This window comes from Silene latifolia, chromosome Y, assembly GCF_048544455.1.
Source record: "Silene latifolia isolate original U9 population chromosome Y, ASM4854445v1, whole genome shotgun sequence".
In the NCBI taxonomy this organism is placed as follows: domain Eukaryota; kingdom Viridiplantae; phylum Streptophyta; class Magnoliopsida; order Caryophyllales; family Caryophyllaceae; genus Silene; species Silene latifolia.
The window spans coordinates 311,780,271-311,804,694 of record NC_133538.1 but is presented as its reverse complement, the minus strand read 5'-3'; the positions used below and the strand labels follow the sequence as shown (position 1 = coordinate 311,804,694).

At 35.1% G+C, this 24,424-nt stretch overlaps 3 protein-coding genes across 3 annotated transcripts; 1 reads left to right on the top strand and 2 right to left on the bottom strand.

Annotated features, from left to right (window-relative positions):
• The first annotated feature begins 5 nt into the window (after window positions 1–5).
• Window positions 6–3,071, top strand: LOC141633530 (small ribosomal subunit protein uS2y-like). The gene is made up of 5 exons (XM_074445984.1): window positions 6–263; window positions 1,228–1,490; window positions 1,591–1,788; window positions 2,039–2,237; window positions 2,677–3,071. The coding sequence occupies exons 1-5, from the start codon at window positions 134–136 to the stop codon at window positions 2,781–2,783; spliced, it is 897 nt and encodes a 298-aa protein (XP_074302085.1). The 5' UTR covers window positions 6–133; the 3' UTR covers window positions 2,784–3,071.
• A 2,659-nt stretch (window positions 3,072–5,730) lies between these two features.
• Window positions 5,731–13,405, bottom strand: LOC141633526 (phosphoinositide phosphatase SAC2-like). The gene is made up of 15 exons (XM_074445982.1): window positions 12,830–13,405; window positions 11,603–11,807; window positions 11,353–11,518; window positions 10,481–10,703; window positions 10,022–10,098; window positions 9,674–9,861; window positions 9,506–9,600; window positions 9,270–9,403; window positions 8,747–9,155; window positions 8,414–8,535; window positions 8,140–8,253; window positions 7,328–7,516; window positions 6,605–6,787; window positions 6,402–6,471; window positions 5,731–6,189 (listed from the first exon to the last, which is right to left on the bottom strand). The coding sequence occupies exons 1-15, from the start codon at window positions 12,983–12,985 to the stop codon at window positions 6,118–6,120; spliced, it is 2,403 nt and encodes an 800-aa protein (XP_074302083.1). The 5' UTR covers window positions 12,986–13,405; the 3' UTR covers window positions 5,731–6,117.
• A 4,803-nt stretch (window positions 13,406–18,208) lies between these two features.
• Window positions 18,209–23,050, bottom strand: LOC141633522 (GDSL esterase/lipase 4-like). The gene is made up of 5 exons (XM_074445978.1): window positions 22,627–23,050; window positions 22,109–22,230; window positions 20,860–21,090; window positions 19,288–19,540; window positions 18,209–18,608 (listed from the first exon to the last, which is right to left on the bottom strand). Exons 1-5 carry the CDS (start codon window positions 22,871–22,873, stop codon window positions 18,379–18,381), a joined length of 1,083 nt encoding a protein of 360 aa, XP_074302079.1. The 5' UTR covers window positions 22,874–23,050; the 3' UTR covers window positions 18,209–18,378.
• Window positions 23,051–24,424: the final 1,374 nt, after the last annotated feature.

Sequence of the window (24,424 nt, the reverse complement as noted above, 5' to 3'; positions counted from 1 at the left end):
AAATTAGGGTTCATCAAACTTCATAAATCCTTCCTCCTCCTTTGTTCATCACTAGCAGCCATCTCACTCTCCTTCACCTACATCTAAAACTCGCAAATTTTCACACATCGCAAGGAAAACTCACTGCTCAATCATGGCGTCCGAGAAGATTTTGACCCAAAAGGAAGAAGACATCCAAATGATGCTTGGTTCTCATGTTCATCTCGGTACCAAAAATTGTGACTTTCAAATGGAGCGTTACGTCTTCAAACGTCGTTCTGATGGTATAATTCTTTCTCAATTTCAATATTCTATGTTTTTGAATCAAATTGTTTCGAAAAATCGTGTTTTTTTTTTGTATTATTTTGTGCATAAAGATGTAATATTTGTGTGTTGTTTGAGTGAAATGAATGTGGGTTATGTAGTTTACGAGGAATTTTTAAATGGGTTTGTTTTATTTTGTTGTTTTGATGATATTACTTTTTTTTTTTTTTTTTTTTTTTTTATGTTTTTGAATCAATTTGTTTTGAAAAATGGTGTTTTTGTTTTTAGGTTTTTTGTGTATTTTGTGTTGTTTGGGTCTAATGGATATGGGTTTGTTGTTTATGAAAGATTTGTTTTATTTTGTTGTTTTGATGATGTTTTTTTTGTGTTTTTTGTGTTTAGGATGTATGTTTTGATTAGTATATGATTGTATTTTGCTCGTGAAAATTGTTGTTTTCATATGAGTATTTATGTTGATCTTAATACATTGGGAGAAAATTATGCGAGGTTTAAACTTTTCATGAGAAAATCATGAAATTGTCTAAATTTTTCAGTTCATTTTACTGTTAGGGACCCTAACGTGATTAGGATAATTGTTGTGTAATAATCGACACGCAAACAAAGGGTAATCGAAGCTTCCAAGGTAGTTTGGTGGGTAATTCTTAGTCTGTTGCTCGTTTTAAGGCAAATGTTGTGATTTAATCGACATGTAAACAAAGGGTAATCGAAGATTCAATGGTAGTTTTGGCGGGTAATTGTTTGTTACGGAGTACTCATTACTCCATGTGTGAGTAACATTTCCCTACCATTCTTACATTCGTCTTCATTTCGACTTCTATTATCTGATAACAATGTTCCGATCAGAGTGTGCGTTAGGGCACTAGGTATTATTGTTTGTTGACATGTTTCTGTTTGTTACGCGATGTTGAGATGATCATGATTCTATGAAATATAGTTTCATGTGTTTGAAATGGTTTATAACAGGAATCAACATCATTAACCTTGCTAAGACATGGGAGAAACTGCAATTGGCTGCTAGGGTTATTGTCGCAATTGAGAACCCTCAGGATATTATTGTTCAGTCTGCTAGACCATACGGTCAGAGAGCTGTATTGAAGTTTGCTCAGTACACTGGTACTCATGCCATTGCTGGCCGACACACCCCTGGTACTTTCACTAATCAGCTCCAGACTTCTTTCAGTGAGCCTCGCCTTCTCATCCTTACCGACCCCAGGACTGACCATCAGGTATACATACCGACATAACTAACTCCTGTGTGATTTGTTAATATATCCGAACATGTTTGTCAACGGTTGCTGATGTTACCTTTGGAATTTGATCTTTCAGCCTATTAAAGAAGCTGCCTTGGGAAATATCCCCACCATTGCCTTCTGTGATACCGATTCACCAATGGGTTTCGTTGACATTGGTATTCCTGCCAACAACAAGGGCAAACATAGCATTGGTTGTTTGTTTTGGCTTCTTGCTCGTATGGTGTTGCAGATGAGAGGAACCCTTCGCCCTGCACAGAAGTGGGATGTCATGGTATATTTCACGTCGCTTATATTCAACTTTGTAGACCGTTTTGTTATTCTGATTTCAGTGGAGCCATATGATTGAATTCACTGAAATGACTCGTTAAACTTAATGCGATTAGACGGCCCTCATACCTTGTCAATTTTTGGCGTCATTGTTAGTTGGAATATAAACGATATGAATGTATATGTTATTAACTTATTACTGCAACTCCTTAGCTGTAAAATTTTTTCTAATGATGAATCTATGTTGTATGCAGGTTGATTTATTCTTTTACAGAGAGCCTGAAGAAGCCAAGGAGCCAGAAGATGAAGAAGTTGCTGCAGTGGCTGATTACATGCCAGAATATGCTGCTGTTCCTCTTGGTGCTATTCCGGGAGATCAATGGGCTACTGACACACAATGGACCAGTGAGCCTGCCGCCGTGGCTCCTAGTGGGGATTGGGCTGCAGCTTCAGGTTGTGTTTCGAGTTCTTGATTCCTTGCTGATATATTGTTTCTTTGTTTTAAGACTTTAAGTCGGTCTGAGACTAAATCTCGTTAAAGCGAGTTACCTCACTGATCTAATTGGGTGCTGTGATTCTTCCTGCTCATAACCGTGAGTGCGTGACACCTAAGAGCATCAATAGTGCCTTTTTTCTCTTCTTAACTAAAAAATCATAAACTATGAAAAAGTTAAACTACCTTTGATTCTCAAAGCCAACGAATCAGAATTTTTTTTTTCCTAGAAATTTCTTGAGAAACCTAATATGGACGGACGTTTTATTATAAAACGTTGCTCATTTGTGAAGATATAAAACATGTTACTCTCATTTGTTTATCTTTCTTCGTAAATGAAGACTTTAATACGATTTATTTGACACTTTCTGATGGTATTGCACGTCTCATTGGTTGCAGTTGCTGCACCAGCCGGTGATGTTGATGGTTGGGACGTAGCACCAGAACCAATCCTTCCACCTCCAGTTGCTGCTGCGGTCATACCATCAGCCACTGGATGGCAGTAAGACTTTGTTCGGTCGTGAAATTTTTGCTCCAAAAATGTCGGAAAACTAAAGAATTGTTAGTTTTTCAGTTGTAGATGGTTTTAGTCGAAGAGCAGACATTTATCTTGCAATCTTTTGTTTTAGCTTTGCAACTGCATTAATGGTACTACAGTTGTCAGCAGTTTCGCGGTAAATCCTGGAATGTAATACTCCTTTTGATGATTAGGATGCTGAAAACCTATGATGCGTGAAATGTATGCTAAAAGGGCGTCTGTCTCCTCAGAATACCCATACGCTGATTTTGTCGTCTCTGGATACCCATGCGCTGATTTTCCCCTTTACTCATGTCGCTTATGATCTAAATGAATTTTATGCTTGTGATTTTGCCCTTTACTCATGTCCTAATCCCTTGCCTTGGCGGTGACTAATAAAGTAAAGCGTAAGATGCCATAGCATATGTTGTCATGCATAGTAATTGCAGACGTTCCTTTGTGCCTCCGCATAATAATTACCATCAGATGCATGTATATTGATTTATGCCCTTCCGAAAGTTAGAATTTCGTTTGATGGTCTCGGTTTTATGAAATTTTTAAATGTCTAATCTTTGTAATTTTAAGTCCATGAATGTCTTGATAATGATAAATGAGAAAATATTGTAATTGAAGTATGACCATCGATTACATAATTATCGCACACCGGCAACTACAAATGTCATCCGTTATTCCTCAAAATTTGTGAGACCGCTTTATTAACCCTAGAAACCGTCTGTGCGATTTACAGACATTTTTGTTCTGGGACCTTGGAATGCCGAAAAATGTGTATTATACACTTCAATATAGAGTTCGATTTGAGCCGTTCATGAGGCCGTACCAGGTCGTGCTTCTATCTCTCTTGGTTTTTCTACCACGTGTCCAGAGTTGCTTTAGGGGTTACCTTGTTAAATTTCAGCTCCAAATAACAAGTATTAAACCAATTTCAACGACTATCCGATTTTCGTTCGAGACAAGTTTATCGCACACCGATAGCCTCAAAATGTCATGTATTGCTCCTCAAATTTGGTGAGACCTCTTTGTCTGACCTGAGAAATCATCTTTGTGATTTAAGGACATTTTTGTTCCGGGACCTTAAAATCCCGAAAAACGTGTATTACACTTCAATTTGAGTCGTTCGAGAGGCCGTTTTGGGTCGTGTTCTTTTTTCTCCTGGTTTTCTACCTCGCACCCAGGATTACTTCAGGAGTTGCATTATTCTTTTTCAACTCCAAATAAATAATACTCCCTCCATACCACACCAATGGTAACATTGAGAATCTTGGCTATTCATGGTCGTAGGGAATCTTCGATATTATTCTCAATCTATAACACAGAATATAGTCATGTGAGATTTTGTTTGATTTATCGTCAAGAATGCTATAAGAATATCAAATTTTTATAATTTTTAATAATGTGTAACTAAAGATATTCACGTTGCAAAACGTGTCTCGACAAGTGTGAAAAAGTTAATGTTACCATTGGTGTGGTATGGAGGGAGTATTAAACAATTTTTAACGAGTATACGATTCCTGTCTATCACTTAATTATCGCACACCGTCAACATGAAATGTTATTTTTTATTTCTTAAAATTTGTGAGGCCACTTTATTTGACCCTATAAACGCTGTTCGATTTACGGACATTTTTGTTTCTGAATCCTGGAATGCCGAGAACCGTGTATTATATACACTTCAATATAGAGTTCAATTTGAGCCGTCCAGGAGGCCGTACTAGGTCGTGTTTCTATCTCTCCCGGTTTTTCTACCACGTGTCCAGGGTCGCTTCAAGAGTTACCTTGTTAAATTTTAGCACCAAATATAAGTATTAAAATAATTTCAACGATTATCCGATTTTCGCCTAAGACAAGTTAATCGCACAACGTCAGCCTAAAATATCATCCGTTGCTCCTCAAATTTTGTGAGACCGCTTTGACTGAACCGAAAAATCATCCGTGTGATTTAAGGACATTTTTGTTCCTGGACCTTAAAATCCCGAACGTGTATTTCAGTTCAATTTATGCCGTTCGAGAGGTCGTTTCGGGTCGTGTTTCTTTTACTTCTGGGTTTCTACGACCTGTCCGGGATTGCTTCAGGAGCTGCATTACTCATTTTCAACTCCAAATAAATAGGAGTATTAAATCATTTTTAACGAGTATACGATTTCCGACTATCACTTAATTACCGCACACCGTCAACCTAAAATGTTATTCGTTATTTCTCAAAAAATGTGAGGCCACTTTATTTGACCCTATAAACTGTCTGTTCGATTTACGGACATTTTTATTCCGAAATCCTGGAATGCCGAAAACCGTGTATTATACACTTCAATATACAATTCAATTTGAGCCGTTCAGGAGGCCGTACCATGTTGTGTTTATATCTCTCCCGATTTTTTTTTACCACGTGTCCAGACTTGCTTCAGGAGTTACCATGTTAAATTTCAGCACAAAATAACAAGTATTAAAACAATTTCAACGAGTATCCGATTTTTGCCTAAAACAAGTTAATCGCACAACGAGAGCATCAAAATGTTATCCGTTGCTCCTCAAATTTTTGTGAGGCCGCTTTGTCTGATCCGAGAAAAAATCCGTGCAATTTAAGATCATTTTTGTACCGGGACCTTAAAATCCCGAAAAACGTGTATTTCAATTCAATTAGGAAATCAATTAGTCTCAGTATTGACGGATATATATCCGTCTATAGTGAAATACGGGTCAAATATACTTAAAGTGATAGACATTTTTGGGCCCCACCATGCACTTTGTTGCCTGTCTTATGCTTAAAGTGGGTGGATATTTGACCCGTCTATAACTATAAACGGATATCTCCAGTCTATAATGAGAATTTGTATTAGCAAGTCTAGGTTGGTTCCACAACAGAATGGAGATCAGAGTGCAAGTGGGTAAAGCGGAGAACGGAGTGCTAAGAAAGAGAAACGGTATCCAAACAACACAATGCCCTAAGAGTTAAAATGCCATAAACCAGAAAGCAGAAAACAATGAGAAATTCCAGTGCGGAAAAACAATATTCCGTATCAAACTGAGCTATGAGTTCTGACTAGCAAAATTACGGAATCAGATATTTACAATGACATTGACGAACAATTTCTGAAGTTAATCTATATACCATCAATATCTTCGGTAGTTTGGTTGAGCCGGGCATGCAGGAGTTTCCGGAAAAAGAATTAGCAAATTAGACGGTCAAGTATATGTTCCTTTCTGAAATTTATTTATGATACAACCCACGTCCTTCGGAGAGGTTGAAACGATAATTGGTAGAGATCAATGTATCTATCATGTATGAATAGTCGATTAGTTGGTGGGTTTCAACCTAAAGTTGTCCCATTCTCGACCCAATTCACAAAGCAATCAGGAAAGTCTGCCATTCGTGTTCTTCCCTGAAAAATTAGTCCGTTTGTTAGTCCAGGGCAGAGAAAAAAAACAAACAATTCCAGCATTATCACAAATCAACTCCAAATAAAATTTAACGTTCATCCTCTGTCGTCATTAAGCTGAAGATTTGACTGCCTCAAACATCGGTCAACAAAAACTGCATTGCATGCTTTGAGAAAGAATATAAACCAGCCAAGCAAAATTTCAAAGGACTAACCTCAACTGTGGTTTTATTCACAGCGCTTCCATGCAAGGAACCACCAGTTGGTGAGTTTATAAGTGAGGATCTGTATGCATATCCAGATCAACCGTCAGACAAAACGTGGCATTTAGCTCAGCTCAGCGTTTACTTCACTGACATAAAACTAAACGACTGAGACATTTGGGAGACTGCATATCAAAAGGAAAGATAAAGATTACCTATCGTATGTTTCCTCTTCACATGAATATCCTGATGAAGAAATCCAGTCCAAGTCTAAATCAAGAATGTCAGTACAGTCGAATTCATCTCCATGTTGAATGTAACAACTACATTCGCCTTTGACATATTGGATCTCTGGCATATCCGTGAAAAGCTGTTGTGCAGGCAACGATGGAGTATACCTACAAAGATTGGCCAGGATAGTAAGTCTTCAGCAGTGTTTAAAAAATAGAAACGGGGAGATCAGATGATCACATTATAATTGTTTTTTGTCCATGTGCACTGTAATGTCAGTTCTCTCAAACTTAATGCTAAACATCTAAATAATGATTTTTCTAAAAGATTACCTTAGTCGATATACTAATAATCTACAACGCTGGTATCTAACAAACAATTTTTTTCAAATGAAAAGATCGGTACCAAAAGGTCAATCTAGCGCATTCCAAGTTCGTTGAAAGTATTGCTTTATTTGACCAGCTCTAAACCTATGTTACTCCGACTCTTCTAATTTCCTTGCGTACCCGTGTCCGACACTCGACACTCGGGACATGGGTATGACCCTTGGACACCTCATTTTAGACCAAAATATGCATATTTTTCAAATATTACAGACATGTAAGAAATATAATGGAGTAAGGCATCAGGCATGACAAAAAAAAAATAGATAGTTAAGTGAGCTAACATTCATTTTAAAGCAAAATCGGCCAGAAAAGAAAAGTTACCTTGAAGCAGAGACAGATGTTTCACAAGTTGAAATTTCAGGTGTTGACTCAGACATGCCTGTCTTGTCCTCTTTTAGGTCAGGTAAAGTCCGAAGAAAATTACTGCTTTCTCTTACATCAGCAGATGTTGAAGGTGAACCACTTTCATAAACAAGAACTCCATCCGACAGTGACCTCGTAAGGGATGACCTAGGGTAAAAGTTTTGGAAAAAGATTAAGTGTGTGTACTGCTGATTTCCAATCATATCATCAAAATTGTTATCGTGTCATCAGAATATAACGTGCACTAAATGCAACTTTGAACAATTAACTATCTTAGCAAAGCTTTATTCACTTGTGATTCTTAGAACCATGAGATTTGGAACTTCGTGAATGTAATTTACTCGTGTCAATAATCTTGCATCCAATGTACATGAGATAAATAGTCAATTAGGCTGTCTCAGAAAAGGTGAAACTACTGGCAAAGAACTGTTCGAGTCTCAGCTAGAGTGTAATAGTCATTTGAAATTTACATAGCGGGTTTAGGATAAATTCAAGCCACTCTCCTGTTTGAAACCAAGCTGCATATACAACATTACCAAGTGCCTAGTTCGCGTTAAAAAGAAGCACAACCTGCGCAGTTAGCCATCTAAAATAATTTGTTGAAGCTTACACCACACTGATATCTTCTTTCTCTACCAAATAAAAACCTTAAAAGTCTAAACGAGACTCCCATGTTAGATAATTTTATCAGATAAGATGACTTCTAACATAAAATGCTACTAAATTAATCCATGTGTGTCATCAGCTGATATCAAAGATTCATACTTTACCTGCCAATTATATCCGAGAAGGATGGGGTAAGTCTCCCAATATTGTAGTGTTGATCCGAATCAAGTTCCCACAATGCTGGCTTACCAACCTCTGGCTGAAAATGTCCCAAGAACCTACACCCACATTTTTGGATAGATTGGTTAATTACTAACATCTTTGAGAAGTATATGTTGATGAAACAATGTGGAATATGGAAACATATTTCATAATTTCTTCTGAGGAAAACAACTTAACGGACTAAACAAGAAAAAATGCTATCTGAAACTAACTCACAAATTAATGGCATCTTGCTTTTCAGGATCCATGTATACATTGCTCAAGTACCGCTGTACAGTCCTGAAAAATTCTTGAGAATGAGTTGCTGCTTTCCATTGACCTTTCCGCTCTGAGAATATCTGTTAATATGACGGAATACGAGTACAACAGATCAGACATAAATCAAGTAACAATTCACTTAAAAATGTCAAAAAAGAAGATAAAAACAATGCTAAAAGTAAATTTGACAAGTTCTAAAACATATGCACATTAAACAAGTGTAGTATCATAAATGCTACTCCATACTGAAAAGCAAGCGTATCTCCCTTAGCCTCATATACGAGACATTACCTTATTATGTGCCGCGGAACCACCATACTGAAAAGCAAGCGTATCTCCCATAGCCTCATAGAGCCCCATCAACTTTTTCCCATAACCGTCATAAGGATCTTCTTTTGTGGTAGGATTTATTCCAATGGCACGTAACTGATGATCTAGAGCAACCAAGCCAAATGAATATTGGGCCACATTTGTGCGATCCAAACAGTCAATGCAATTAGTCCTCAAGACACCACTTTGAAGTCTCATAGTCCCCGACAGGGAGTATTCATTGACATCCTCAGGTTCTGTGATGCTATGGGACAAACTCAATGACATTTTAGAATCCATAACAGGAGGCAGTGCAGAATAAAAAAACCCAGTTTGTGCCAATACGTTTCCAGCCACCTTGCTAAGGAGCGTCAATACCTTAGGTCCTTTCCTGAAATAAGTTGCACTTTGGACTTAGAGCCATTATTCATACCTCAGGTAATGTTATGCGCCACTTGCAGGGCAAACGATAAACAGCAAATACACAACTGGCACATGATCTTACAGGTTATACAGTCTTGTGAGATCCACTGTCCGAAGCCTCAAGCGGTTTTCCTTGTCCAATCCTCTGTTGATTGTGGCAACCGCCTTCGTAAACTCCGCATGGAGAACGGACTCACGAGGCCTTTTCTCCTTTGTCTGTGATGAATTATGAACACCTCAATCTCTGCATAATATTCTAAACTGGGGATACATGTAAAACATAACAATTTCAAGCAAAGGCCGAGGCGTATAGCATACCTTAATTAAGTTTAATATAAAAATTGGATTTCCATATCTATCCACAAGATTATTAAAATGCTTTCGAGTTGCTTCATAGTTGGGGTCCTCCTTCACTGTGTTACAAGAAAAATAAGTTAGTAAAAGATGTTAGTCGTTAGACAATAGAGATATTTGACATTAGCTCACATGTGATGCCTGGTTTAATACTCAGTCTTGAAGTCTCTTGAGACCAGAGAAGTGGGATTGACCCCCTAATCTGCACAACTGAACTTATTTCCGATACACATCCTCCAACAACATCTTCAAAGACGATTTGTTCCGTCTCGACATCATTTGCTGCTCGACCTTTTTCGTTAATACCTCTTTTTAGATACCTGCCAATGAAAAGACAAGAAAGACATTCAAGGGAATCAATTCTCGTGAGTAAAAAATGAGAAACAAATATATGTTGTGTGAAATCAACATCGTACAGTTGTACAAAAGAAATATTTCGGTCGGTCAGAGCACTTGGAAAGTTTCAAAGTAGATTATTACCTGGTTCCTGCGTAATGCCGCGATCTTCTGGCTATAAGGGTCACATTAACTGTCCGTCCACATTCTGCAAATTTGATCTACAGAGACAAACAACAAAGATTAGAACCTGATGAAATCAAAATGACCCAACTTAGGATTTGCCAAACACCAGCGAAAGAATTGAGTTCGCTAAGCAATCTAACACTGCCCAAATCTAAAAGTGATAATGTCACCCATTCAAGACAACAAGCAAGTCTGACGAGCAATGAAAGTGAAAAAACAGAAATAAAAAAAACCCTTGAAATCAATCAAGGTAAAACCAAATAAAATATCTACAACATACTATTTTTGTAATAGTCCATCCATGTAAACAAAAAAGAGATTGTTGTTCACAGAGACCAAACACTGCACATTTCAACATCAGCTAAATATCATAAAAGCGCTTTATAATATGGTAAAATTATAAAACTACGGTCATACCTGTTTAAAGAAGCCGTGAATCAAAGCAACCGTCCAAAGAGTATTTCCAAGATGACTTCGAACTCCACGAGTCAGATACGCATTCCAGACAAACATCGTCTCATATGGGACAAGTTTTGACTCATCATCACACAGATTTTTTTGCAAGCACTGCATGATATGGTAGGAGTAGCTGAAATAGAAGTCTTTTGTAACGTCCACGGTGCCTAGGAGCTTTTTGTATCTAACAAATTCAGCGACAAAAGAAAAAAAAGGCAAAGCAGATAAATACATTTAAATCAACAAAAGCATTAGAGGATATAAAACAAGAGATCAATGAACAAGAACTATTAAGTATAATCAACATCACCAATTTACTATAAACAGCAGTACTGAAAATAAATAGAGATAAATTCTCCATGTAGACTCTGGCAACAGTTCTTACCAATATATAAGTTACATCCTAGATCAAAAATCAGCAGAAATTAAACACCAATGGAAATTGCCAAAGTCACTTTGAATTTGCAGAAAATAGCACATAATGGTCTAGAAATAAGACATATGCAATAACAACTTCTCGAGGGTATTCAACAACAGAATGCAAATGATAATACCAAATCACAGTACAAATCACGGATCAGTTGTTTGATGAATTTGCCTCCAGCCATGAAACGATAACACAACTGGACGATTGAAGTGAGAACAACTAATTTTCTAGAAAGACAACAACAAAATTAAATTAAATATATACACCGTATATATTTGAAACGAAAAAGGGAGACAAATTGGGTAGAATAAAACATTGATACACAAGAATACGGTCTTTGAATGTTAATTCACCCTCTTACACGTATGAGGTAGATTTACATTTACATGTAAAATAGACAAAAGACCTGTTTTCATTCTTAGAATTTTCGAAATTGGATCGCACTGAAGGGTGAGGAATTTGTATCATTTTGCTCTTGGCAACACCATATATTGCATGACCGCATAGCATGCCTACTTTGCGTCTCTCTGTTATAAGGATCATGTAGTAAGGTCCCAAAAACTTAATAAAACCTGCATGGGCATGTTTAGACATATAGTTAGTAGTTATGAGAAACATCATCCTATCCCAACCAAAACTCCATAGACATTACTTACCGACAATTCCATAACATGCGCTAACAAATTTAAGTCCTCCTGTATGCTTATTTCCCTCGTGTATCCGCTTGAGTAATGCACAACACTCTGAATCTGAGTACACTGTTGGGTCTTCGCAAAAATCGAGATCAGATGACTCTAATCTATCAATCTTAAGCACTCTCCAGAACCTTTTGCTTTTGTCTCTTCCAACCATGTAGAAGTACTGAACCGTAGAAAATAAAGCATAAGATAAAGAACTGACTTAAAAACATAAAAAATTCAGTGCAACCACAGCTGCTAAAATTTCATGTTGTCATGACATTAGCTACTTGTATCGGGCAAAGCGTGAATTTTCACTTTGAAGTCCACATTATCAATTAGAGTATTGAAAAAAATGATTTGCTAGTATAATAATAATTACACCACATCACAATTAAATGTATTCACAGTTCCCCTAATTATAATGGAACAGCAAAACAAATTTGAATACTTGAATGATGGACAAACTATTATGTTCAACAATTTCATTTTCAAGCCAACTTTGCTTAAATTGATATAGGTATTCTATGACAATCACAAAAATAACCATGCAAAATCCGAGATGAATAAAAAACTCAGAAGCATCAAAATTATTTATTGATTAATATTATCATTTACAAATTTCAAGAGAGTTGACAACTACAGTAAGCACATACTATTTCAGATTCTCATCATCAAAGTACAATGAAACAGCACACGGATTCGACCAACACAAGCAACAGCCAAAATCTACTGCAATTTCTCATAATAAGACTATGACGCCGAATGCAACAAGACTTACTCCACAATCCAAATCAATAACACAAATTCGCAATGAATAATCACAGCAAATACAATAACGAATTCGACACGACTATTACTCCAAATCAATCACACAAATTCACAATTGAAAATTCACAACAAATACAATATCAAATTCAACAATACACCCAAATTCGCAATGATAATTGCAACAAGGACTATTACTCCAAAAGTCCAAATCAATGACATAAGTTCGCAACGGATAATCCCAAGACACACAAATTCGCAATGATAATCGCAACGACTATTACTCCAAATCAATGACACAAATACAATAACAAATTCAACAAAACATACTCCAAATCAATCACATAAATTCGCAGCGAATAATAACAACCAATACAATAAAAAATTCAACATTAATAAGCAAAGCAATTCAAATAGCATAAAGAATAAGAGATATACCGAGCGCGTTTCATAAAGTTTGAATTTAGCAAGATAATACGAAGGAGAAGGTTGATCACGCTGTTCGCCATTAAAATCATCATTCAAAACCTCATTATTCTCGCGCTTCGACGATTCGCCATGATTACTGCTGCCGCTTATGCTTTCTGATCCCATGGCCGCAATCTCGAGCCGAGTTTGGCCCGAGTCAACTCAATTCACCATACAACGATTAATAACGAACTATAACAAACAATTAACCAACTCAATTAGCCGGTTAATTCAATCAAATTAAGAAAATTAATCAAAATTACAGAATTGTTTTGAATAAATAAGTAAATTAAATTAAGAATGAAAAATAGAATTAAATCGAAAAGTCGGGGATAATTTTTTTAAAAAAAGGAGATTTTTTTGGGGGAAAGGAGAGAGAAAGTGAGGAGTGTATTTATATGAGAACGGTAAAAGGGCCGTTTTACGGTAACACTGCGTGAGACCGTCTTATTATATTTATGATACGGAGCGGAGATAATCAGGGACGGGAGGGACACATAGATAAATGAAATGATTGGGGAGAGAAAGAGAAGAGAGGTGAAAAGAAAGACAAAAAAGAGGAGTCGAGTTGATTGGAGGAGGAGTTTGGCGACTACTTGGTCTTTATCCCAATACAAAATCTCATTGAAGACGGTGATACCATTTCCTCTTATAAAATACCTATGAGAGGTAAGTGGGGAAGTACATGGGGGTGCCCCACCTTATCCTCTCTCCCTTTTTGTGAGAGGTTTTCAGCTTATGACGGAATTAGCCCGTCACAAGCAAAACGCTTTGTTACCTCAAATACTTTTGTATGTAGTGGTAGACTACTTCAATACAAAACACAAGGAGTCAAGAGGTAAAGAGGTTAGGGGCTTAGGGCTAGCCATGGTTTGAGCTCATTTGTAGAGTCGTCGGAATTAGCTCAGTTATAGTTTGATAGATTTTGAGCCGAGTTTTGATTAAATGCGAGTCAATTCTGGATTTAGCGGAGCTTGTATTAGAAACTCATGTAGGTTCTTTTTTTTTTTTAAAAAAAAAAATATTATTATTCAATTTTAATATTTTGCAACTTTTTGTTCTTAATCAATGTTCTTTTAGCAATTATTATTATATTTATGATTGTATTTATTTTAAAATATATTGTTTTTAATTTGATTTTAAAAGTGACTAAAAAAATAATGATTTAATTGAGCTTGAGTTGATTCCGAGCTTTAACTTTTTAACCTTAGAGAGTTCCGAGCTGATTTCCAGCTCGCGCTCAAATTTCCGAGCTGTATTCGAGCTCAAATGTCCGAACTGATTTCGAGCCCACCTTAAATCGACTCGGTTACACCCATAAAAGGTGGTAGGAAATGAATTAGATTGATAAATGATAAGATTCTGGTTGTTATAATGTTATTAGGTTAGCTTATCAACATTGATCTACACAATATTCACCTTTGTGTTTGTGTTACCGTCAAATTCTATATTTTGCGAGTGACGGCAAATATTTTACTCTGTAACTACATTGGCCGGCAATTTGTCATGCCGACGATTTTACGCTACTTTCATACGGTGTGATCATATTAAATCAGACAAAAGCATGTTTTTTTGTTTGGAGTTGACTTTTCTTAACGATTCTTCAATGATTGCGAAAGAATAGTAGAAGGTGGGAGACTTTCAAGCAAGATTTTTCCTTAAAATGACGGAATTGTGTTTTGCAATTTTAATTTTCATTTTTTACGTATATTTCATTCGATTTCGATAATTCAATTATATTTGGTTGAATTCTCGGAAATCGAGAAAAGATGGTAAGTTGGTGTAGAACACTCCATTTATTTAAAGGGTTTCAGTAACTTAACCCCTTGACTATAAAATGGAGCTGGTTGATAAATATAGAAGATGTATAATAGAATTAGTCCGATATGAACCTCTCTAGAAGCAAATGAAAGAGTATACAAGAATTATGCATAACCTTGATCACAATCACAATTGAAACATTAGTAGTTTTAGCCTAAAAATTTCCCCAAAAAAGTAAAAGAAAATGGACAAAAATTCAACTAAATCTTGAAATATACTATGAACCACCTAAAACGTGACACATGATACATCGCATAGCTAAGAACTTTTCAACTTCAATAGGAACCTATACTCTATGTGGCTCCAAATCGACAAGTGACCAATAGGTAAAATGAGTCTATAATAATATCAACAATTACAAAGACTGTCTTGCATGATAAGACGGCCTTTTTATTAGGTAAATACTCATTTATTACTGCAAAATAGAGTCTTACAAATAGTGTAATTAGTACTCCGTATGTAAGATGATATTTCACACTACTACAACCTTTTATATAAAAGGATTTTCATGAATGAAAGACCGTTTCACCGTTTAAGACCGTCATTGTCCGCAAATTCTCATTGAAGACATGACATATCCGTCACAAGCTGAAGACGGATACCATTTTACCTCACAATGTACCCACTTTTTCTCTCTCTGTAACACTATTCATGTGGTCCCTTTTCTCCACTAACCCATTTTGTTACCATTTTATCTCACAAAATATCCGTCACAAATGGTAACCCGTCACAAGGGAGACCAATTGATACATGTAAGTAGTGATTCTGCATGTTGCTAGAATTATTAGGATGTTTGTCCCATGTTGGCATTTATGTCAAGTATTCTTATAATATTAGTCATTTCCCTGTCCACTTTGAGGTCAATAGATATATGTAGACCTGGCAAAATGGGTCAGACCCGAATGACCCGACCCGAAAAGGCTGACCCGAGACCCGCAAATGACCCGAACTTGCTTGACCCAATTACGACCCGAAACCCGAATTGACCCGACCCGACCTGACATTCGACCCGACATTGTCTGACCCAATGTTAACCCGACCCGAAGTGACCCAATCCGAAAAAACCTGACTCATAACTGACCTGATCCCATATGACTTGAACATACCCAAAATCCCCGAAACGACCAGTACTAACTCATATTAACACTATATATATCAAAATAAAGTTTCAATGGTTACAATAAACGCTAATAAATAGTTAAATTTGCAAAATAGCATTTCTTAATCAAAATAGTATTAACTTAAGTGCTTAACCATTAACTCAAAAACAACCTGACCCAAAATGACCTATATCCGAAAATGACCCGACCCGAAATGACCCGACAACAGGTCACCCGAAATTGACCCGAAACCCGAAAGTGACCCGATCCGACCCAACCCGACCCGAAATATATGACAGACCCGAACTGACCCGACCCAAACTGACCCGACCCGTACCCGACCCGAGTGACCCGTTTTGCCAGGTCTAGATATATGTATATTAATGGAATCCTTATCTACATCTACATGGCTTGTGATAATCTCCACTTGGACGAGAATATGCTTGTCTTTGTTTATGATTTGAGTAGGTTTTGAAAGACGGTTTCTCAATAAATTTATTAAAAGATTAAATATAAATCGATAGAAAAATGGTACAAAAACAATAAATGGATACATATATTATGATATGAAATATTAATAAAAATGATTACAATAATATATGATAAAATAGATACGATTATACATTTTTGTGCTAATGCCTCTATGGGGTGGTGTATGTAGTAGTGGGGGTATTGAATATTGAGTATTGAAAATGAATTGAGTTGATTTTGCACTATGCTCTCCAAGTCATTTCAATGATTTTGGCATCATTGTATATTTGCATTTTTGATGTGAAAAATTTGGATCTAGCTAGAAATAAAGGATTGTCAAACAATCAATAAATTTTTTTGTATCAACTTATATACTCTCACAAATCACAATTCAAAATTAATATTCTTAATTGCAAAATACAAAATTGTGAAAATTAATTTATGTAATTCCATAATGTAAAAGTAGAGAGAAGTATGATATATTTTACAAGGAAAATCAACACTTTTTAGTATTAAAAAAACAAAATCAGACTAAGGGGTTGTTTGGTTGCCTCAGAAAAACACAGGAATTCCAAAATCCCATGAATTGGGATTTAAGGCTCTTGTTTGGTTACCCATTTTTTTTCAAAATGGAGGAATCTAGAGTTCCATAGGAACTCTAATTCCTACATCATGTAGGAAGTGGTGACCAAGCCCCCCTGGTCATTCCCAATTCCTGTGTTTTTTAAAGTAATATTTTACTATTCTACCCCTATTAAAAACACAACCATTTAACTCTTTTATCAGCCGTCATCTTCTTCACACAAATTTTTTTTCCTCCTTGTTTAATTCATAAAATCTCTTTTGTGATTTAAGCGATATCCGTCATGCTTGTGACGGATACTATTTGGAACATAGTTTTTTATAATTTATGCTACTTTAATTTATTTTTATTAGATTTTCTGATAATAAATGGGAACATCCGGACAATCATTTTTTTCATGTTGTTAAATCTTGTAAGCTAAGATCAAATTTTGTATGTCATATATATGAATTAAGGGTGAAGTAATAAATTTTAGCAAAAGGGTAAAATAGTATTTACAACAAAAAATCATAGGAATTGAGTTATCCAACCAAACAACATACAGAAATTTATTTCATGGGAAGTGTCAATTCCTGGATGGCAACCAAACAAGTTTTGGGCATTTCCCATGAATTACATGTAGGAACTCAATTCATGTGAATTTCTACTTCCCACATGAAATAAATTCCCCCATGAACCAAACGACCCCTAATTATTTTAACAAAATAGCAAATGATATTTCAGTCGCAAATTTAGCTACGTGAAATTCGGCTTCAAATTATAATTTTGTAAAACAATACAATAACGATCACACATTTCCGATCACAAAACTTAAATAAATTTGGTTGCTTGTTTGGAATCTGCTATATATCGACTTCTTGTGTTAATTAGCGACTCACTTTTTTGGTTTTTATCTCTTCTGTTCCTTGTAGTAACATTTAAAATTAATAATTTTCGCAAGTTATCTTATGAGGCACGCTGCTGAAGTGACCAATTCTTATGAGGATTAACCTTGTCAACCATTTTAGTCTAAAGCTTTATTAAACTCGAGTTTGATTAACTATTCTATTACAAATTTTTTGGCTAACTGCTCTATTGAACCATTTGGAGATCGAGTACAATAAGAAATGTGATACGGAGTACTTGATTTAAGACATCCTTTGGGTAAACAATCGAAGAAAGTCATTACTTTTCTTTGACTTGTAATGCATTGACCCACTAGTCCTATTTCATTTGATTACATCAACGTACATGGAAATAATGAACCTTGTGTAAAATCGTAAAATTGTGTTATAAGAGACTTATTTCTTGAAATAACTATCAACTGCTCCAAGTATATTAATTGAACTTATCAATTAACCTTACAAAAAAAAAAAAGATTAATTAAAGTTCTTACAAAACTAGTATATTATATTTCTGACTTTGTGTACGAAACATGCATGTACGATGTAACACAAATAAATAAAATAAATGAGAAAATTAAATAACCTAAACACTCCTCATGATCATCCTTGTACAACCTTTAAGAGTGTAAAGATGGTGTGTAAAAATGAGTGTCAATTTAATTACAAGGCAAATAAAGTTTGCAAATTAAGAGGGGAAACGACGTCGGAATCGCCACTCCAAAAATCACGAGAAAATTGCTGGTTAGCCATATCGGTAGGATGAGCAGCATCAAACCATAAGTAATCGTTTGGGTTACTACAAACTGAGAAACTTTTGCCTCTCTTTTGACAAGTAAAGTCACCATGATAATCTCCACTTCCACAACATCCTGTTTGCCCCTCCTTGAACCCTATATATCATTAACGACGGGAAATTTTATAAGTCTTCTGTGAAATCATCTCATATTAAGAAGATGCGAGACATAATATATATCTCAAAATGGAAGAGAACTACAATTACTAGTATTCTTGAAATATCTAGTAGTGAACTAACTACAACGTTGTTCTATATATGCACGATCGAGTTTTTAGATACTACTAGATATTTCAAGAATACTAGTAATTGTAGATACTCTTGAAATATTTAAAAATTGTGTCGAGAAATGCATTGTATGACGGTCTAATATATAAACACGAACAGCTTGGAAGATGCTTTTGCTTTTATTTTATCATATTGTAATGTAAAGTCATACTTGATCGAGTTTTAGACTCTATATTGAAAAAAAATAAAATAAAAGAAAAAACTAGGCAAAAATAATCAAGATCATCAATGATCAACCTGAACCTAAATTAACCCGGCTCAACCCTGAATTCGAATAAAACTCGAATTAAACATGAGATTTTTTAATCAAAAGTAGATTCACATAGATAAAAATAATGACATGGAAATGACGTAATTTGATTTATAACTTATAAACTAAAAATGACCTAACATTATAACTTGTAAAATAGACCTAATAAAAGGCTAAAACACATATTCAACTAGTAATAATCCATTTTTCAGCTATAGTCACAAGATTATGAACGTACCAAATTTTTCGGGTTGTAAGACTCGAGAGTACAGTGATCCATGGAAGTCGTGAATCGAGTACTTGAACCCGGGGAATTGGATTTCCCATTTCTTGGCAAAAGTAAGAAAGGCAGCATTGTGCATCTTGGCAATCTCTAGTGTCTCTTCATGGCAAAGCCCCTTAAATCCCAACATATACTTCATTGATGGCATGCATCCTAGAGGTCCAACGTTTTGGAACGCGAATTTCCGTCCTCCTAGACTGTAAATTTTCTGATTCATTCCGAAACATATGATTAAATTACGTACATTACCTAATAATTTACACTATTGCGAAATTAATTATGCATTATTTATTTGATACTCCATATGAGATTTTCATTAGGTTTATGTATTTGGTGGCGTAGCTAGAAAAATATGATTGTGAGTTTTCGATGTCTAATTCAAAAATAAATGTAACCCGTATAACTCTATAAGTTCGTCATAGGTTGTGGAACATGTGACCAAGTCGGTATAACTTCAAGCCATGCAAAGTTTTTTACGATACAAATTCTCATATTCTCATGTAAAACGATATCTCAATAATACTGGTAAAAGACCTCCAATATGAGTTATCTTTGAAACTCGTTAAATCTTACGTACGATCTTACAAAAGTCATCTTTTTACCATGTCTCTGAGACCAGCGATTTGACTTTTATTTGAACTAGAAAATATTTTGCTTCTCAAATCCAAAGTTGACAAATCAAATTTTATCGGCTAAATATTACAAGGTGATGCATGCAACATTAAGACATAAAGTATGTTTCTTTTTAGTTGTATACGATTATACGTATCGTTCGGTTTAATCCGAATTTGAGACGGGTAGGACCACACACTATAATACGACATATATTCAGATTATATGTAATACTCCCTCCATACAGCTATATTCACCGCATTTTAATAAAATACTCCTTACATATATTAGAGAAGACACAGTATGTATAATGACGACTTAATCAACTAATCAACTAACCTCCCTAATACAATTTATATACTCAGTCAATGTTAAATGACAACGTTAACCTTGGATAAAGTCATGTTATATAAACTAGTTTCAAGTTGGGTGATAATTGATATTTCGAGATATAATTAATTATTTATTTGTTGATTATAGTATTGTTTATAGGCCTTTGTTAATTAACATGTATTCATGCAAGCACACCGAAATGTTTAAATTAAATCTAGACGACGACCCATTCATCATTGTTAACTTTGTAAGTTTGTTCTTATCGTATCTACGTGTTTACAACACCATATTATTTCCACAGATGTTAACTAGTTTCGCTGGTAAAGTTACGAAAGATGATATTCATGACATCCCGTCGGCACCAATTCGCCCTTCGACTCCCTTTACACCAAAGAAGAAATTATTTCCTATTTGTGAAAATTACTATTCCATACGGTTTACAATGTACTCCCTAACTAGTTAGACTATGTTACCGTAAACTTAGTCTGAGCTCTAAACACACTGATATTCTCATTATATTATTCAATTAAACGAGTTACTCTTACAATAATACGATAATGTAAAATGAAAATTAAATTTTACCTTAAGGTGAATAGTAATGTTGCCCATTATTTGATTCACAAATTGCCTTTTTCTGGATGGAGAAATTGTTTTTCCCATATTATTCTGAAAAAGGGTAACATAGTCATTTCCCGCAATGTTCAACAGATACACTGCTTTGGAAAGCAACGTTTTAGTCTCCTCTTTCCCAATTTGCCCTTCTAGTTTAGGGATCATTTCAACAAAGTACTTGATTTGCCTCTTCAAATAGATCTGAAATGAACAAAAAAACAAAAAAAAAAACAATTAATTCTTCAGAAAATTTTGTTTACGGATATATCTGTCTTAAGCTTAAGACGAGTCAAATATGCTAAAAGAGACACAAGTAAAAGGACCAATAAAATATAGGTTATTTGACCTGTTTTAATCATACAACTATATAAATGAGATGTTATTTGACCTGATGTATATCTGTCGTAGGAGAGACTAATTATTGTTACTTGTTACATTATACAATTTGTGTTATTTAATAGAGCTCAATTATTATATAAACTAGTCAAGATGTACATAATTAGTGATGTGCACATCAAGTATTTCTTTATCAAACGTCCATTATTGCCAGCTACCTCTAGCGCGCAAGTTGAGCTCATGATATAATTTATGAAAGATGCCTAAAGTTTTGATTATTATTTTTAATATATGTAATGAAAATGAAATTGGCAATAATAGTCGAATGCACGTTTGTTTTATAGCTAAATGACATGAATTATGAATATTGCATAGTACATTCATACCAAAGCATGGAATTAAATCTAAATCGAGACACTATATGTCTACATCCTAACTGTTGTGTAAACGTTTAGACCTATAAGCGTCAATTTAATGAATGATTGGTGTTCAATGACTAATGGCGGAGCCAAGCAAGGGCTAGTAATGCAGTCGCCCCTGTTAAAAAATGAAAAAATTAAAACTTTTACTTAAAATTTTTAATTCTTTTTAACGTTTACTTGAGTATATTAATAATTTCTCTCGTTTAAATCTAGAGCCCCTTCTAACGCCAAATACTGATTCCACCGTTGTCAATGAAGGAGATCAACTACAATGACCGATTCCACAAGCATAACCTGAGTTTCGGTATAGGGGATAAAATGAAAAATCGGAACGTAAAATGGTCTAGATAGACATTGATGATGCCATTTGATTACCCTTTTTTTAAAAAAAAAATTAAAAGAAAATGCAGAAAAGATTCTCCATAGTAAAGTAAAAAGAAGAAAAACTACAGAAAACATACGGTGTTAGGACGGAGTTCAACCAGCACACAAGCACCAGCTGCCGCAAAATTAACCCCTTTGGCGTAATCTGTGAACCCCGGCTTCAAATATGGTTCCGGAAACGGTAAACCCGCATATTGAGCTGCCCAAATTGACCCGTTAATGTTAGTTAACTTAAATAATCCACATGTCAACAATAAAAACAGACTATTTTGCTCAAATGATTTTGGTTCGGTTAACATAGGAAATTAAATTGTAATCGAAACACCCGTAAATGAGAAAATTGGTAAGTTGATCATTGACCGTGACCACACACGAGGGTTGAATACTTGAATGTAAGCAGTTTTACCTTATGCAATAAAATTCGAAATAATATCGAGATGTAATTAGTTGATTGAAAAGTAAATGTACAAAATAATGATGAAAAATTAATCATAACGACAAAACACGAGATAATGAATTATGAATACTTCCTCTGTCTCAACTGATACTTAACGTTTAATTAAAATATTTCTCACAAATGAATAAAACCGCGTACCTAAGAAATCAGGGATGAGACGGCCATCACAGTATCGACCAGCAGGTTTTCTGAAGTGGGTATTACCATAAGGCCAGAACTCTGCTCCAGCACCCTTAATACCACTGTAAAACGTCATCCCGCCATCGTAAAGCGAGTCCCCGAACACGAACATCGTTGTCGTGTTACCGGAGACTTCAGCCGTCGTCAACCGAAGCGAGATCATGTAGAGAGTGATTACACATAATGTTAATATGTTTGTTGCCATGTGAGCTAACTATACACGTTATTTTCCGAATTATGAACAGTTTATAAATCGAGTTTTTTCGGGTTTATAATAGAGGAATTTTGATGAATTATAATCTGATTTCTAACATTTTTGTTGGGATATTTAATTGACTAGGTAAAAGGGGATTAAAATGAAAAAAATAATGAAGGAAGATTGAATTTGAAGTCGTGCTATGAAGTTATATATGTGTTCCATGATTAATCTAATAATTAATTATTAATGTCTTGTTTGAGATGTAGACGTGCAAGTATTTAAATTCGACGTTGTTGGCTTCTTGCGATTAAATTGACTAGTTTCGGACTCGGTTCGAGTAGCTTGATCGATAAGGCTGGCCCAAAATTCGACCTTGACCTGATAAGACAATTGAAACGCAAAGTGACCCCTCCCCATGACGACCCTGTTCAAATGAGCTGGCCTGAAACTCGTAAGTGACTCGTGTTTAAACGGATAAAGGCGATTTAAATCAATGAATCTCTTTTACAACCGATAAAATATGATCATTTTATAATATACTCCGTAGCAAACATTCATAAATACTTACTGTATTTATTAGATACTGGTTATATTTTATGATTTTATCATAAAAATAGTTACATTTCTCCATAACAGTTTGTGACACGTCACAAATGAGAGTGTGTCCACCGGAAATAATATGACTGAAATGACCCCAAAAAAACCCAATGAGATGAAAACTTTGACAACGTTCGAATAAAACCATAGACAAGTCAAAGGGTAAGAATGTAAGATCAACAAGTTTGTCTTTGATTAATGTTACGTACATGTTTACTTCAAAGCAGATGAGATGACCCAAAGTTTTCAGTAAATCCTAAAGTTGTACTTTGTATTTTCTTTATTTCCCACTTTTATTTTTTTTTATTTTTTTTTGAGGGAAATTTCCCACTTTTATTAAGTACTCGTATCTGTTATAGTAGATTTTTTTTGCTAAATTATCCTTTATACTCCGTAATAGATCGATTTTAAGCAATTAGTATCTCGGTTTGTCCACAATTGTGGAGAATCACATGTTGGTCTACCACATCGGAGAAAGAGAAAAGTGTAATTTATTTTATAAGTCAAGGGACTACTCTATCTATTGCTAATTGATTTTGAAATAAAACTTCTTTAGACTTATAAAGTGGACACTCTCCTCCTCAACGGGCGTGACCAAGCCCATGTGCAATCTAACAACAATTATTAGATTATTAGATTCTTTAGGTCCGTCTAAAGGGGAAAAAAATGTATACATCACTTGTTTATAGCCCCTATCAATACATGCATCAAAATGAATACATCACTTGTTTATAGCCCCTATCAATACATGCATCAACAATAAAAATAATTGAAACATAGCCTACATATCAACACAATTACTCAACCATATTATTTTGCATTACATGATGCTCTCGAATGTATAATAGTCTTACAAATCTAGTTCATAGACACGTATAAATGTCTAATTTATTACAAATTAACACGTCATACGTGATTTCTTCGTTTAAGCCAATTCACTACATACATCATATATATATA